This window comes from Tremella mesenterica (assembly GCF_000271645.1).
Source record: "Tremella mesenterica DSM 1558 unplaced genomic scaffold TREMEscaffold_5, whole genome shotgun sequence".
Classification (NCBI taxonomy): domain Eukaryota; kingdom Fungi; phylum Basidiomycota; class Tremellomycetes; order Tremellales; family Tremellaceae; genus Tremella; species Tremella mesenterica.
In genome coordinates, this window is record NW_006711229.1 from 1,564,311 (window position 1) to 1,575,545 (window position 11,235).

General features: G+C 46.8%; 3 protein-coding genes across 3 annotated transcripts in view; 1 reads left to right on the plus strand and 2 right to left on the minus strand.

The window, feature by feature from the left end:
* Window positions 1–1,307: 1,307 nt before the first annotated feature.
* TREMEDRAFT_73950 (uncharacterized protein) lies at window positions 1,308–6,473 on the plus strand (the record flags this gene model as incomplete). The annotated part of the gene is made up of 5 exons (XM_007004812.1): window positions 1,308–2,651; window positions 2,803–3,085; window positions 3,287–4,518; window positions 4,774–5,595; window positions 5,831–6,473. 5 exons carry the CDS (start codon window positions 1,308–1,310, stop codon window positions 6,071–6,073), a joined length of 3,924 nt encoding a protein of 1,307 aa, XP_007004874.1. The 3' UTR covers window positions 6,074–6,473.
* A 181-nt stretch (window positions 6,474–6,654) lies between these two features.
* On the minus strand, window positions 6,655–7,811 carry TREMEDRAFT_68824 (uncharacterized protein; the record flags this gene model as incomplete). The annotated part of the gene is made up of 2 exons (XM_007004743.1): window positions 6,655–7,111; window positions 7,549–7,811. The coding sequence occupies 2 exons, from the start codon at window positions 7,809–7,811 to the stop codon at window positions 6,655–6,657; spliced, it is 720 nt and encodes a 239-aa protein (XP_007004805.1).
* Window positions 7,812–8,146: 335 nt separating this feature from the next.
* TREMEDRAFT_73951 (uncharacterized protein) overlaps window positions 8,147–11,235 on the minus strand; it is a gene marked incomplete at both ends in the record, with an annotated part of 6,844 nt that continues 3,755 nt past the window's right edge. The window contains 6 exons of the mRNA XM_007004813.1: window positions 8,147–9,234; window positions 9,341–9,589; window positions 9,657–9,822; window positions 9,935–10,020; window positions 10,148–10,635; window positions 10,710–11,073. Of these exons, the coding sequence (XP_007004875.1) occupies window positions 8,147–9,234; window positions 9,341–9,589; window positions 9,657–9,822; window positions 9,935–10,020; window positions 10,148–10,635; window positions 10,710–11,073 (2,441 nt within the window). The remainder of the gene's footprint in view (window positions 9,235–9,340; window positions 9,590–9,656; window positions 9,823–9,934; window positions 10,021–10,147; window positions 10,636–10,709; window positions 11,074–11,235) is intronic.

The window sequence follows — 11,235 nt, forward strand, 5'->3', positions numbered from 1 at the left end:
AAAGATGGCATCCTATTCCCCCCCCCCCCCCCCCCCACCCCCACCTCCTTGATTCGAATATCATCAAACTTGTATACCCCCTTGCTATCGATTCACTATGTCACCTCCTTATCCTTCCTCCCCCTCTGTAAGCATGAGTGATTGCTGATATAAAGGGCACAATATCTACGAGATTGAAATTTGTATATAAAACATGTAGCCAATGAATCATTTTCATCTCGCATTACTTAACTCACATGTATTTTAAAGGTAACGTTGAAGGAAGAGAGCCACAGGAACACATGACTATGACGTTTTTGAACATTCAGGGTCTCCTTGCATGCCGCATGTTACACCCAAGAATAGCCTTGATGGATTGAGTGGGCATGAGTGGGCATCATCTCGCTTCTTTCTTACTTCTACCCGTGTCTTGTCATTTACCTGTTGACTACTACCTACAGTAGTATCCATACTGCACAGCAAATCAAAGAACACTACTGCTCGTGACAAAGCCATACCTAAATTGCTGTGAAGAAATTTACATCCGACATCCGACCGGTGACGGTGACGGCCAACCGGAGACGAATCATTTCACCTCCACTCGACTTTAGCACTAAGTCACTTTGGCCATCATACATCTCACTTTGTCATCTTTCCACAGGCTGGCCAGAGGGTTTACAATTCATAGACCAGAGAGTGTGGTGGTAAGTTGGTACATTGGTACATTGGTACATTGGTGCAAGACGCATGACATATGGTCACGATCGATGTGATCCCCCCCTCCACATTAAAACGTCGTACTACCACTTTTCAACACTTTCTTCATCCTCCGACCGAACAATTATCCTGGGGTCATTCGAAACCTATCCGTATTACTCGGTACCATTAGTCAGAAGTGTAACGGTGTAGCGGTGTGACGGTAGAAGTGTTTTGTTCATTGTCCGACTGACCGAGAGATTGTGAAAGGACGTTAAGAGGATATTGACTGTCTGGTTTTATGTAAGTCATTGTGTTAGCTCATCTTCACCCTCTTAACCAACATATCATCTATCGGAATCACTCGTATAGGGTCAGGATACTTGTTCCTATAGAACCACATTTAGTCGAAGTATACAATAGAGTAGTAGTCATAAACTTACGATAATCAAAGATGTCCTTTTGACTGATCTATCACAGTACTTAGTTCTCGAATCACCATACATACATACATATCACTCCACTCTACTTTTCCATCTTCAATACTGCTAGTCCTTGGGCTCGTGACTCGCCTATACTATATCAAATTGACTTCACCGTGGAGGTTAGATAGGAGGTGAAATCAATTCAACATGCCCAGTATATTTCGAAGAACTCGTAGAATGTCGGAAAGTATCATCACCGACAATACCAATACTACTACCAACCCTCAAATACCTCAGAAAACCATGACGATGGATCGACCAGCTATGGAAGAAGAAATGAGAAAAGCAGGTTGGTCTGCAGCTCGTATCAAAGCTTTTTTCAAATCTAATGGTTTTGAAGGAAAGTTTAGTTTGAGAAGAAGGAAAAGTATGGAAGTATCACCACCTGCTTCATCACCTGAAGATATCATCAATACAACTAGTCCTATCAACCCGACTACTCCTATCAACATCACTACTTCTCTCAACCCTACCACTTCTGATGGTCCCACCATCCTCGGTTCAACACCCACCCCACTTAACGGTACACTCTCCCCTCCTGTGAGAAATGGCACTGGGACCACAGCTCGAAATATCAATCATACTCCTCGTTCATCCATCACCCAAAATATATTTCCCTCTCCAAAACGATACCCTGAAAACTTTTCTCTTGGGAGAACCACCTCACCCGAAGGTAATGATCACGCCCGAAGAGCCAGTTGGACACCATCTTACCCGATCAGAGTACCGAGTGACGGATACGCCGACGTCGCCCCGGATGGTCATACAGTGCCGAATGGGAAAATGGCGGTATCGCCCATCGTACCCGGTACAACGGATGAAAATGCCTTACGGAGATCACAAGCACCATCAGAGGGATTCAAGGGAGATTTAGGGAATGATATGATACTTGCTCCACCTTTAACTACAACGCCCCATAAATCTCCCGAGGATACCCTACCCACTCCTCCAACATCTGCCAATCCCCCGATCAGAGAAGATTTGAAAGATGTCAATTCAATCAAACCATCTCTCAACATTCAGACTCCTCTCTCGACAATACAGAATGAACATAGATCGTCCATCGTAGCGACAAATATCACCAATTCCCCTATATCTTCCAATGTGACACCCTCCACCTCCACCCCTTCATCGCCCCAAACATCCAAAGGAGATAAGAGAAGACCTGACATACCTATAAGACGCACGACTCTGATCTCTTCCCCACCCATGCCGCAGCCCATCAAAAACCTTCCCACACTTGCCAACTTGTCCGGTTACTCATCTCCCAACATTCCGGGTCCGTCCTGGGGCTCATTAGCCAAGGAAGGTGGACCTAAAACGCCTGGTTGGGGAGGCCTCATGTCACCCGCTCTACGCAACGAGGCAGGTACGAGTTCCAACGGGTTTCCCTTCGGTGGAGGCGTGTCTGGGATTATGCATGGGACTAATAAAGGTCAAGATAAAGGTCGCATGTCAGAGGGAGAACTGAGAAAAGCTAAGCGTGCCATGGTTAGTATCTCTTTTCATTTGAGACAAGTGCTCTTCTTCCCTTTCACAACGCCCATCATCCATCATCTTACACACTTTTTACCCTACTTTGACTGACTTCCGATCAAGACATATTGTCCCTGTGATATACGAAATGTCGCTGATGCCTTAGCCTGTGATGCTACGTGAACCCTCCTTTCGTCCAGACGGAGACGAGGGAGGAGATGTCGGCGCGGATGAAGACCAAGATGACGATGACGACGAGAGCGAAACGGAGATGGAGTTGCAGGGCGGTCAGGATGATGATTCCGAAGCGGAAACTGAGACAGAACCCGCCGTGGTCAAGGGTAGAAGGAGCTTGTTATCGACTAAGAAAGGTAAGGGGAAAGGAAAGAGGAAGGTGACTGTCAAGGGGGTGCCAAGTAGGACCATGGGCGCTGTCAAAGAGGAGGAAGGTGAGTGGGGTTTTCTTGATTTTTTTTTCTCTCGAGTCAAAACACTCCTGATCCATATTCTGTTATCTTATCCATTCCAATAACAGACAATATCTCCTCTCTTTCGCCATTGCAGTTGGCCCAATTTGTCCGTGTCAATGGCCATGATCTTCTTTCACATCAAACTCAAGTTGAAAAACTCGAGAGAAACTCACCTCACAGATGCCCCATCGAATTCAGCCAACACGCTCATCGCTGCAAGACGTAAAGCCCCTTCTCCTCGTTTAGGTGAAATCCCCAAACCAGCTCCTTCCATCTCCACTTGGTCTTTACCTACACCCAAACAACGTCCAGCCCATGCTCCTTTCGGCTCATGGACTCAGTTCGCCGCGGAGACACCCGGCACGTCTCTTCAGACCCCACGTCCAAACCCTGCCTCACGAGGGACGTCAGATTACAGTTCGGCACCGTCTTCGGAAGGTTATTTTGATTCTCAGCCTAACTCTTCGTCTGTCAGCGTAACTTCACCCACAACACAGCGAAATTTATCATTTGCCAGTGTGTCAACTTCCGGTCAAAATGAATCGTCACCTGTCAAACTTGCGGCTCCTCTCGTCCAACCGGACTCTACGCCTGTTGCAGTTCAGACAAATGAAGTTCCTATCGCGCAGCCTCAATCACCACCTCAACCTGGTGTGGTAGGTTTAGGTCTAGGACCAGTATCGGTATCCACACCAGATGGACCTCAAATCATCGTCCGAACTGCTTCTCATTCCGTACCCCAGTCACCGTCGACGTCGGAACGAGACCGACCCGTGGCGGAGGATGGCTCATCTTCTGGATTAGAAACGACTCCACCCTCTGTGCCGCAACGCACTCCTCCCATGCCCGACCAGGAAGGCGACAGCGAAGAAGACGAAAGTGAAAACGATACCAATGACGGATCCGAAGAAACCTCTACCATGTCACATGATCCTCCTGATTCCACAACCCAACCGTCTTCTCCAATGTCATCGGGAAAACGACCATGTCTATACACTCAAGTTTCCCGATCTATGATAGATGTCCGACCTGGAGGTTCAGAAATGCCAATGGGTTCTATGCCATTGACTGTTATGGGAACGCCACGGTTGGAAACTATTCGATCGAGAGAAGCACCAGGTAAAATTGATATACCTCGTAATCCAAGTTTCCCCAATGTGGAACAACATCAGGTATCGTCTCCAGGATCGGAATGGGCTAAACCGCCACCAACCCCAGCGGCGGGGTTGACAACTCCTTTCTGGGGGAAACGAGAGAAAGATATGCCTTCTATTCCCGGATTAAAGAGGAGAAGATCGGCAGATGATTTGGTTTTGGCACCACCGAAATACGAGCCTCCGTTCCCGGGCACTTTTGTGCCTAGACCGAGGGATGAAGAAGGGATGGAGAAATTGCCGGGGTATTGGTGTGCTGTGAGTTGATCATTCGTTCCCTTACTCGGCTCTTTGTTGTATTTGCCCTCTTTACCTCCTCGCGAGTCCCCCTTCCCTGCCCCTACTCCCGTCGAATAAACGCCACGACGACGACGATCCGAAGTCGAGGGATATTACAAATACTTCGCGGTTCGTATGCGAGATCTGAGGTTTTGGTGAGAGTGTCTTATTCGGGTCATGGAGGTCTGGTTTGCGGGGGCATGTCTTTGGGAGTTGACACATCTCGACAGACAGTCCGTGAATGGGGTGTACGGTGCAGCGCTCATCGAATTACAGGTTCACATTGAGGGTCTGCTCCAACGTAAGATGGAATTCTCCTCCCCCGGAGTACAATCAAGAGATCGTAGTTGGAAAAAGTTATATTTCATCCTTCGCGGAACCGCTTTACAAGTGTACAAATTTGACCCTCATCGATTTCCCTTGAAATCTGAAACCGTTCCTGTGCCCGTCGTGACAGATATGGAATCTGAAGAATACCTACATGTTCATCTTCCCGGAGAACGACGTCCTTCTACATCACTCACTTTACCTTCATCCTCTTCCCCACGTCGAGCTTCCATGTCAACTAGTACTTCATCCGATCAACGACGTACACCATCATCTACGGACACTTCCATTCGACGAGGTTCATTCGGTCACACATCTGGATCATCTTTGACCATACCTGATAATTCAACCTCTCGACGTGCTTCAATGTCAGCTTCGAATTCTCCTTTGAATCCGAATTTCAACACTGCGGAAATCAACGGAGATGGAAAAGATACAAACTTGTTCAATTCCAGTAATTCGTCTGGAAGAAGACAATCGAACGGTTCTCAAACTGCTTCAAGCGCTTCTTACGCTTCACACGGATCTTATGGTTCGACAAGTGGAGGAACTTCTTTAGCTTCTCATTTTCAACATAACGCTTTGATCAAGACATATACTTTACAGAATGCTGAGAGTGGATTAGCTGCGGATTATGTGAAGAGGAAGAATGTCGTTAGAGTTAGGGCGGAAGGACAACAGTTTTTGCTACAGACTGATAATGCTAGAGATGTGGTTGATTGGATTGAGGTGGGTTTGGGGTTTTTTTTTTTTGACAGTCGAGAATTCACATTTCCACTTACAACCATCACTACTTCAACTCACGATCATCTAGCATTATTCGTGTTTTTCTTTTTCTTTCTAGTCCCGGGTTCATCAGCCCTTTTCATCCGTTTCAATCCATGTTGTTCCACGTCCCAGTGTTCTCCTACTTTTCCGTCTCGGGCGGATAAACTTGATGAAGGGAAATCTTGCTAAGTTTTAGGCATTCCAAGCAGCTACCAACGTATCTCTCGACTTGGACCAACGTCCCATGCCTAAAATCATCACCCTCCCCCGTCGACGTCGTAGACGTGTGGTAGGAACCGCAGGGGCAAACGGTACGGCCAATGGTGTTGCGGCGGCTAACGGGGGGACGGGATCGATTCCAGCACCGAATACGGAGACGACGAGTGAGAGGGAAAGAGAGAGAATGTTATTGGAGGATCAGTTGGCTGCTGCTGGTTGATAACAATGTTCGTTTCCGAAGTGTGTAGAGGGACAAATCGGTTTCTGGGCTTCTACAGTTCAACTTATGATGGGAGGGAGGATGATGACTCAATCTGGCAAAGAAAGATAGATCGGTGTGAGTGGAGCTTGCCCGCCCATTTGACAGACCCGTGTCACTTCGTGAGGGAGCTGGGGTTGGTGAGTTGGTATCTCGCTGGTTAAGCAAGATTCATGGATGGGAGATCTGAAGTAACGAAGGCGTAAATGGCGTTGGTGTGTGATCTGGACAGTGGGTGGGTGAATGTACAAATTTGTCGAGTGAAAGTTGAGGGATCATATAGCTATATTTTCTAATATTTTTGTTCATTTGTCATACAATACACTAAAGTATCAAAGCATGCATCTGGGATCTGTTTCGTACATCAACGTTCGATCTTTCTCTATCTCAAACATCATTCTGACCTTGAGGATTCCTCCTATCCTATCCTATCCTATCCTCTCTGTTTAATCCTGACCAACACTCCAAAGTCGAATTACCAACATCATCTAATCATCTTACAAAACCAATCCACAATCCACAATCCCTTCTAAAGAATACTTTTACAACTTCTTAAACCTCTCTGGAACTTTACTTTTCCTATGACTAGATTTGATTTTCCCAAAGACGACGACCCACCAACCCCATATTGCCATTCCAGCATAACCGAAATTAATCATTTTACCTAATCCTCCATAACCTCCACTTTTGACTCTACTGGAATTGACGATACCGAGTAAAGATATAAAAGTTACGAAAATCAAATATAAACCTAATATGGGTGATCGAGCAGGACTACGAGGTGTGTAAGAAGGTACCAAAACTGATAAACTTATCAAAGCTAATAATAGGTATGTGGTAGCTAATGAGAAACAAAGTGAAGATTCTAGTGAAGATAAGGAATCGTAATGATCCACTTGGGGAGAAAAGGTGGAGAACGTTGTGGATGGTGGAGGTTTTTGAGAGAAGAATAAAAGGATACGTGGGAATAAAAATAATGGTAAGGAAAGTATTGTGAACCTGTAATTTTGGTTAGATAGTTTCTCATCATTGTAAATCACTTCGTTTGAGTCTTGATTGAGAGTAAGGGGGTCAAACATTTATGCTGATGGTTCAACTTGTTCGGTTCAACCTTTCAGGTATCAAATTGGGAGTCTCCACGGCTGAGAGGGTAGGTTCAAATGAGGATGTGAATGGGTGATAGTTGATAGAAGTACAATCAGGAGTACAGTGTCAGTTATGAAATGAGGGTCAAGTTGAGAAATGAGGGATTGAGTGTTGTCAATTGACAATTGACAATCGGGAAAGGAGAGTTGGAAATTGAGTGAATAGTTGGGAGTTTGATAGATTATGGGGATGATGAGTGAATATTAAGAACCAAGATTCCAGTTCACTTGATGACAAGTTTACAGTTTGAAAAGTGAAATTGAAAAGAGGTATGTCATTCGAAAACTCACCAAATCGTCAAACCTAATCCATAAACCGAAACAGAGTCAAGACCACCTTCATTCAACACCACAGCAGCTTTAGCTTTTTCTTCAGCTATCTTGTAAGCTTTTCCAAGTTGACCAGTAGCACCTCCAATCCCACTGTTGAAGTCGTTCCTCCGTTTTTGGAATGTATCATGATCATCTTGAACGGTTGTTTCTGATGGTTTGGGTGGTCGAGGTGGAAGAGGAGGTTTGGAGGCGCCTAGGGGTTCAAGAGGGATTGAAGTCATCTTGTAGGATTTCCTTGACTGAAACGAGAATCTGTAAGAATTCGTTATCCAGTTTCAATAGTTTGTGTGATATTGCAGGGTCAAAGTGAAGAACGAAAGCGAGAGAAAGAGGAATGCGAGGATTTAGGACGATTGACAGCGAGGCAGTTGAAACGCGTCACGGGTGACGTCATTATCCTCAACAGCATGAAAGTAAGAAATGAGTGTGACAACGAGTTTACCATAGTTACTCGTTAATGTATAGAATCCACTCCGACATCTGCTTGACTAACAGCTACAGATAACGCCTAGGGAATAGAATATCCCAAAAAAAACATCACATGCATTCACCCAACTCAAAACCCAAAAGATCGACCGTCCCCAGACAGATCAGCCATCCATTTTTCAAAATCGCCCATCTGATAACCTTCCGAGGCCACGGGAAACATCCCATCCCCTGTCCGCTGAGAGGGTACGTCTAGTATCTGTGATGGAACAGAAATGGATAGTGACGGTGGATAAACATCTGGAGGGGGAGGAAGAAAGGTTGAAGGTGTAGGTTCCGACGGAGATGCGATCGGAAGAGTGGATAGACCTGTCAATTGGTCAAAATTTAGATCTGGTGGGATTGAGGCGTTGTAATGGCTCAGTGGTAGAGGATGTCGGGCAAGTGGATGTGTCGTCGGGTAGATAGCCTGACCCGGTGTCGAGGTCTGAAGATGGCTCGAGTTAGTACTCGAAGAACGTAATAATTCCGCCCAAAATTCATCCGTCTCAACGTCCCACCGTCCTTGGGTGGTATTCTGCTGTGGAACGTTTTGCGATCCTTGACTTGTACTCGGTTTCATACCAACCACATTCGTATTATCCCAATTCATCATAATCGAGTCCCACGGATTGGCATCAATTGTGTTGTCCCCCCCTACCACGCTCGTGCCTCCTCTCATGGAAACAGGGAGGGAAGGACGAGAAGTTGCCGTCGGAGGAGGATATCGAGGTGTGGCAATGAGCTGATCCAACCATTCGTGTTCTATCGGACCACCTGGACTGGGAATGACACTCAAATCCTGTGTCAGATGATGAACCGTCCTAGCCCTGTCCAACATCTTCCTAGCACCATGGAGCAAAGCACGATGTTTCATAGTCGGTTGTTCTGGCGTCACTCTTTCAAGGATAGCGACACCACGTTCAAGTACGCTCATCCGTGCTCGCAGGGATGGATCGCCAAGTGGTGTTTTGATAATGAGGGCGGTCTGACAGGATAAAATGACAAAAAGGTCGGCTGTCCAAGAAAACCATTTGAAGATGCCCTCGCCGAAAGCGAAGATGGATTCAACCAAAGTAACGACGTGTTGACAGGTTTCAATGATGGTGTGCATGGAGACGGGGTGAAGGGCACCGCCTGACATGATTGCAGCCATGAACAGGGGTCGATGGAGGAAGGCTAAGGTGAGCAAGAAGAATCGATCTTGACAAAATTGCAAGGAACGCAGATAGCGCAGTGTAGGAGGGAGTGGGGCGGTACAATAAAAGTGACCTGAAAAACTCACCGAACACCATACACACATGCTGCGCAAGCCGATACTGCTGGCCAACCTGTACCTCCGAGCCCAACAAGGTCCCAGTGACCGATAGTCTCTCGCCGGCTCCAGGCAGACCTGATGACGTATCGACGCTGGGCAGAAATTCTTTATCCCGTCCCACGAGTGAAAAGGAGTTTGCGGGCAAGACCGGGCAACGAAGATGAGGGGGGAGGGCGTGCCACAGTCGTCTGACCGATGCGTCTATGGCCAGAAGATCTGCACATCAGTCTGGAAGGCACCGAACATGTGAAGCAAGGGGTTTTAGAAGCTGATGCAAACGTACCACTCTCTGGACCTCTGACAGCCATCGTCCAGTAATCCACCACATCACCCATTCTTTTTCCTAGCGTCCACTTCCACCACAGATAATGCGAGGTCGGTACATCCGAAGGAAATTGAGTGCTCCATGTCGAAATACGAATTGTCATGGGTGACAGTGCTGACATACACTGCCATGATCAGCTTTCCAAATGAGATCGATAAGCCGCCGCGAGAATGGTAGGTTCGTCAATCTGGACGGAAGGCGATGAATACTGTGGGTAGTTAGAGAGAGATACTGACCACGGCCCGCTCGGTCGATAAGAGCTCGTACCAGATCCGCCGACGATTGTTCATGTCCTCTGAAGACATTTGACCTGGGTTTGGTTCTACCAATGTCAGTTTCGGTCCATATACTGTACATGGATCACGAGCTGCGAGGATGAGATCACTCTCTCGTCCACTCCGACAGGTGGAAACGGTGGAGGTAGCAGGAAGAGTGTAGGAGAAACTTACCTTGATGATATCCCCTCACAGTTGCAAGCCTCAATGCCAATCCCAGGATGGGTGATATCGAATCCAACAGCCTTCGATCATCCGAATTGACCATGAACTGACATATCAAATGCAAAGTGATCAAACTTGACAATGTCGTATCCGTGTAGAAGTGTCCTGCAGCAAGACAGGCGTAAGCTAGATCATGATAATCTTGAGGGGTAGGGAACCTTTCAGTGGTACGGGTCCGAGACGTGGATCTCATCATCCGTGAAGGATGAGAAGTGTGTAGGGAAGCAGGAGAAATGGTCGAGTTGAAAGATGGTGTCAGGTCATTTGAGGGGATGTGATTAGATCGAGGATAAGTACGCGATGTATCGTTAAAGATTCCATGAATTGCGATGACTGCGAATAGAACGCCAAGGTCGTGTGGGTGGGCACCATCAACGGAGTCATATACTCTGGAAAGGATACGATTGTGAAAATAAGATGGAGTCATTGGTTGGATTCTGTCCATCAGTATATCTCCTGCTCCTGAGGCATCATATCATCTGACAAGGCATGAGGAGTGAATGTTACTTACCGCCATGAAGTCGCTTCCCAGAATTTATTGAATATCTCCTCTGCCGTCTTCCTTCCCGGTAACAACGTCACGCACCTTTCCAATAGTTCAGCCGGTAGACTCCCGTGAGAGGTATATGCATTCCCTCTTCTTGCCCAAGGGATATAAGCTAACCTTCTAGTCGTCTCCTTGGCCTTTGATTTCCGTCTAGCATGGTAATCGGCAGGCAAGAATGTTGGAGAAGGTACGACAGTATCAGGTTCGTCTTCCTCACTGGAAGCATCAGGAGAGACATAAACTCCTTCTCCTCCCACTTGTGAGCGAGACTGACGACGTCCAGAGGCGGAAAGAGTGAGTCGTCCCATGATTGATGCGAGGTCCAGAGCTTGGACATCAGCGAAGCTTCTCGATTGTCCAGAACTTGACGCTTCTGAGTTGTTTCCATGAGTGATGTCGAAATGTTCGACTGGAGGGAGGTTGTAATGTGCGGATTGCTCGACATCGTATTGATCTGTCTGGATAGGGATGGATGCCGCTGTGGTGATTA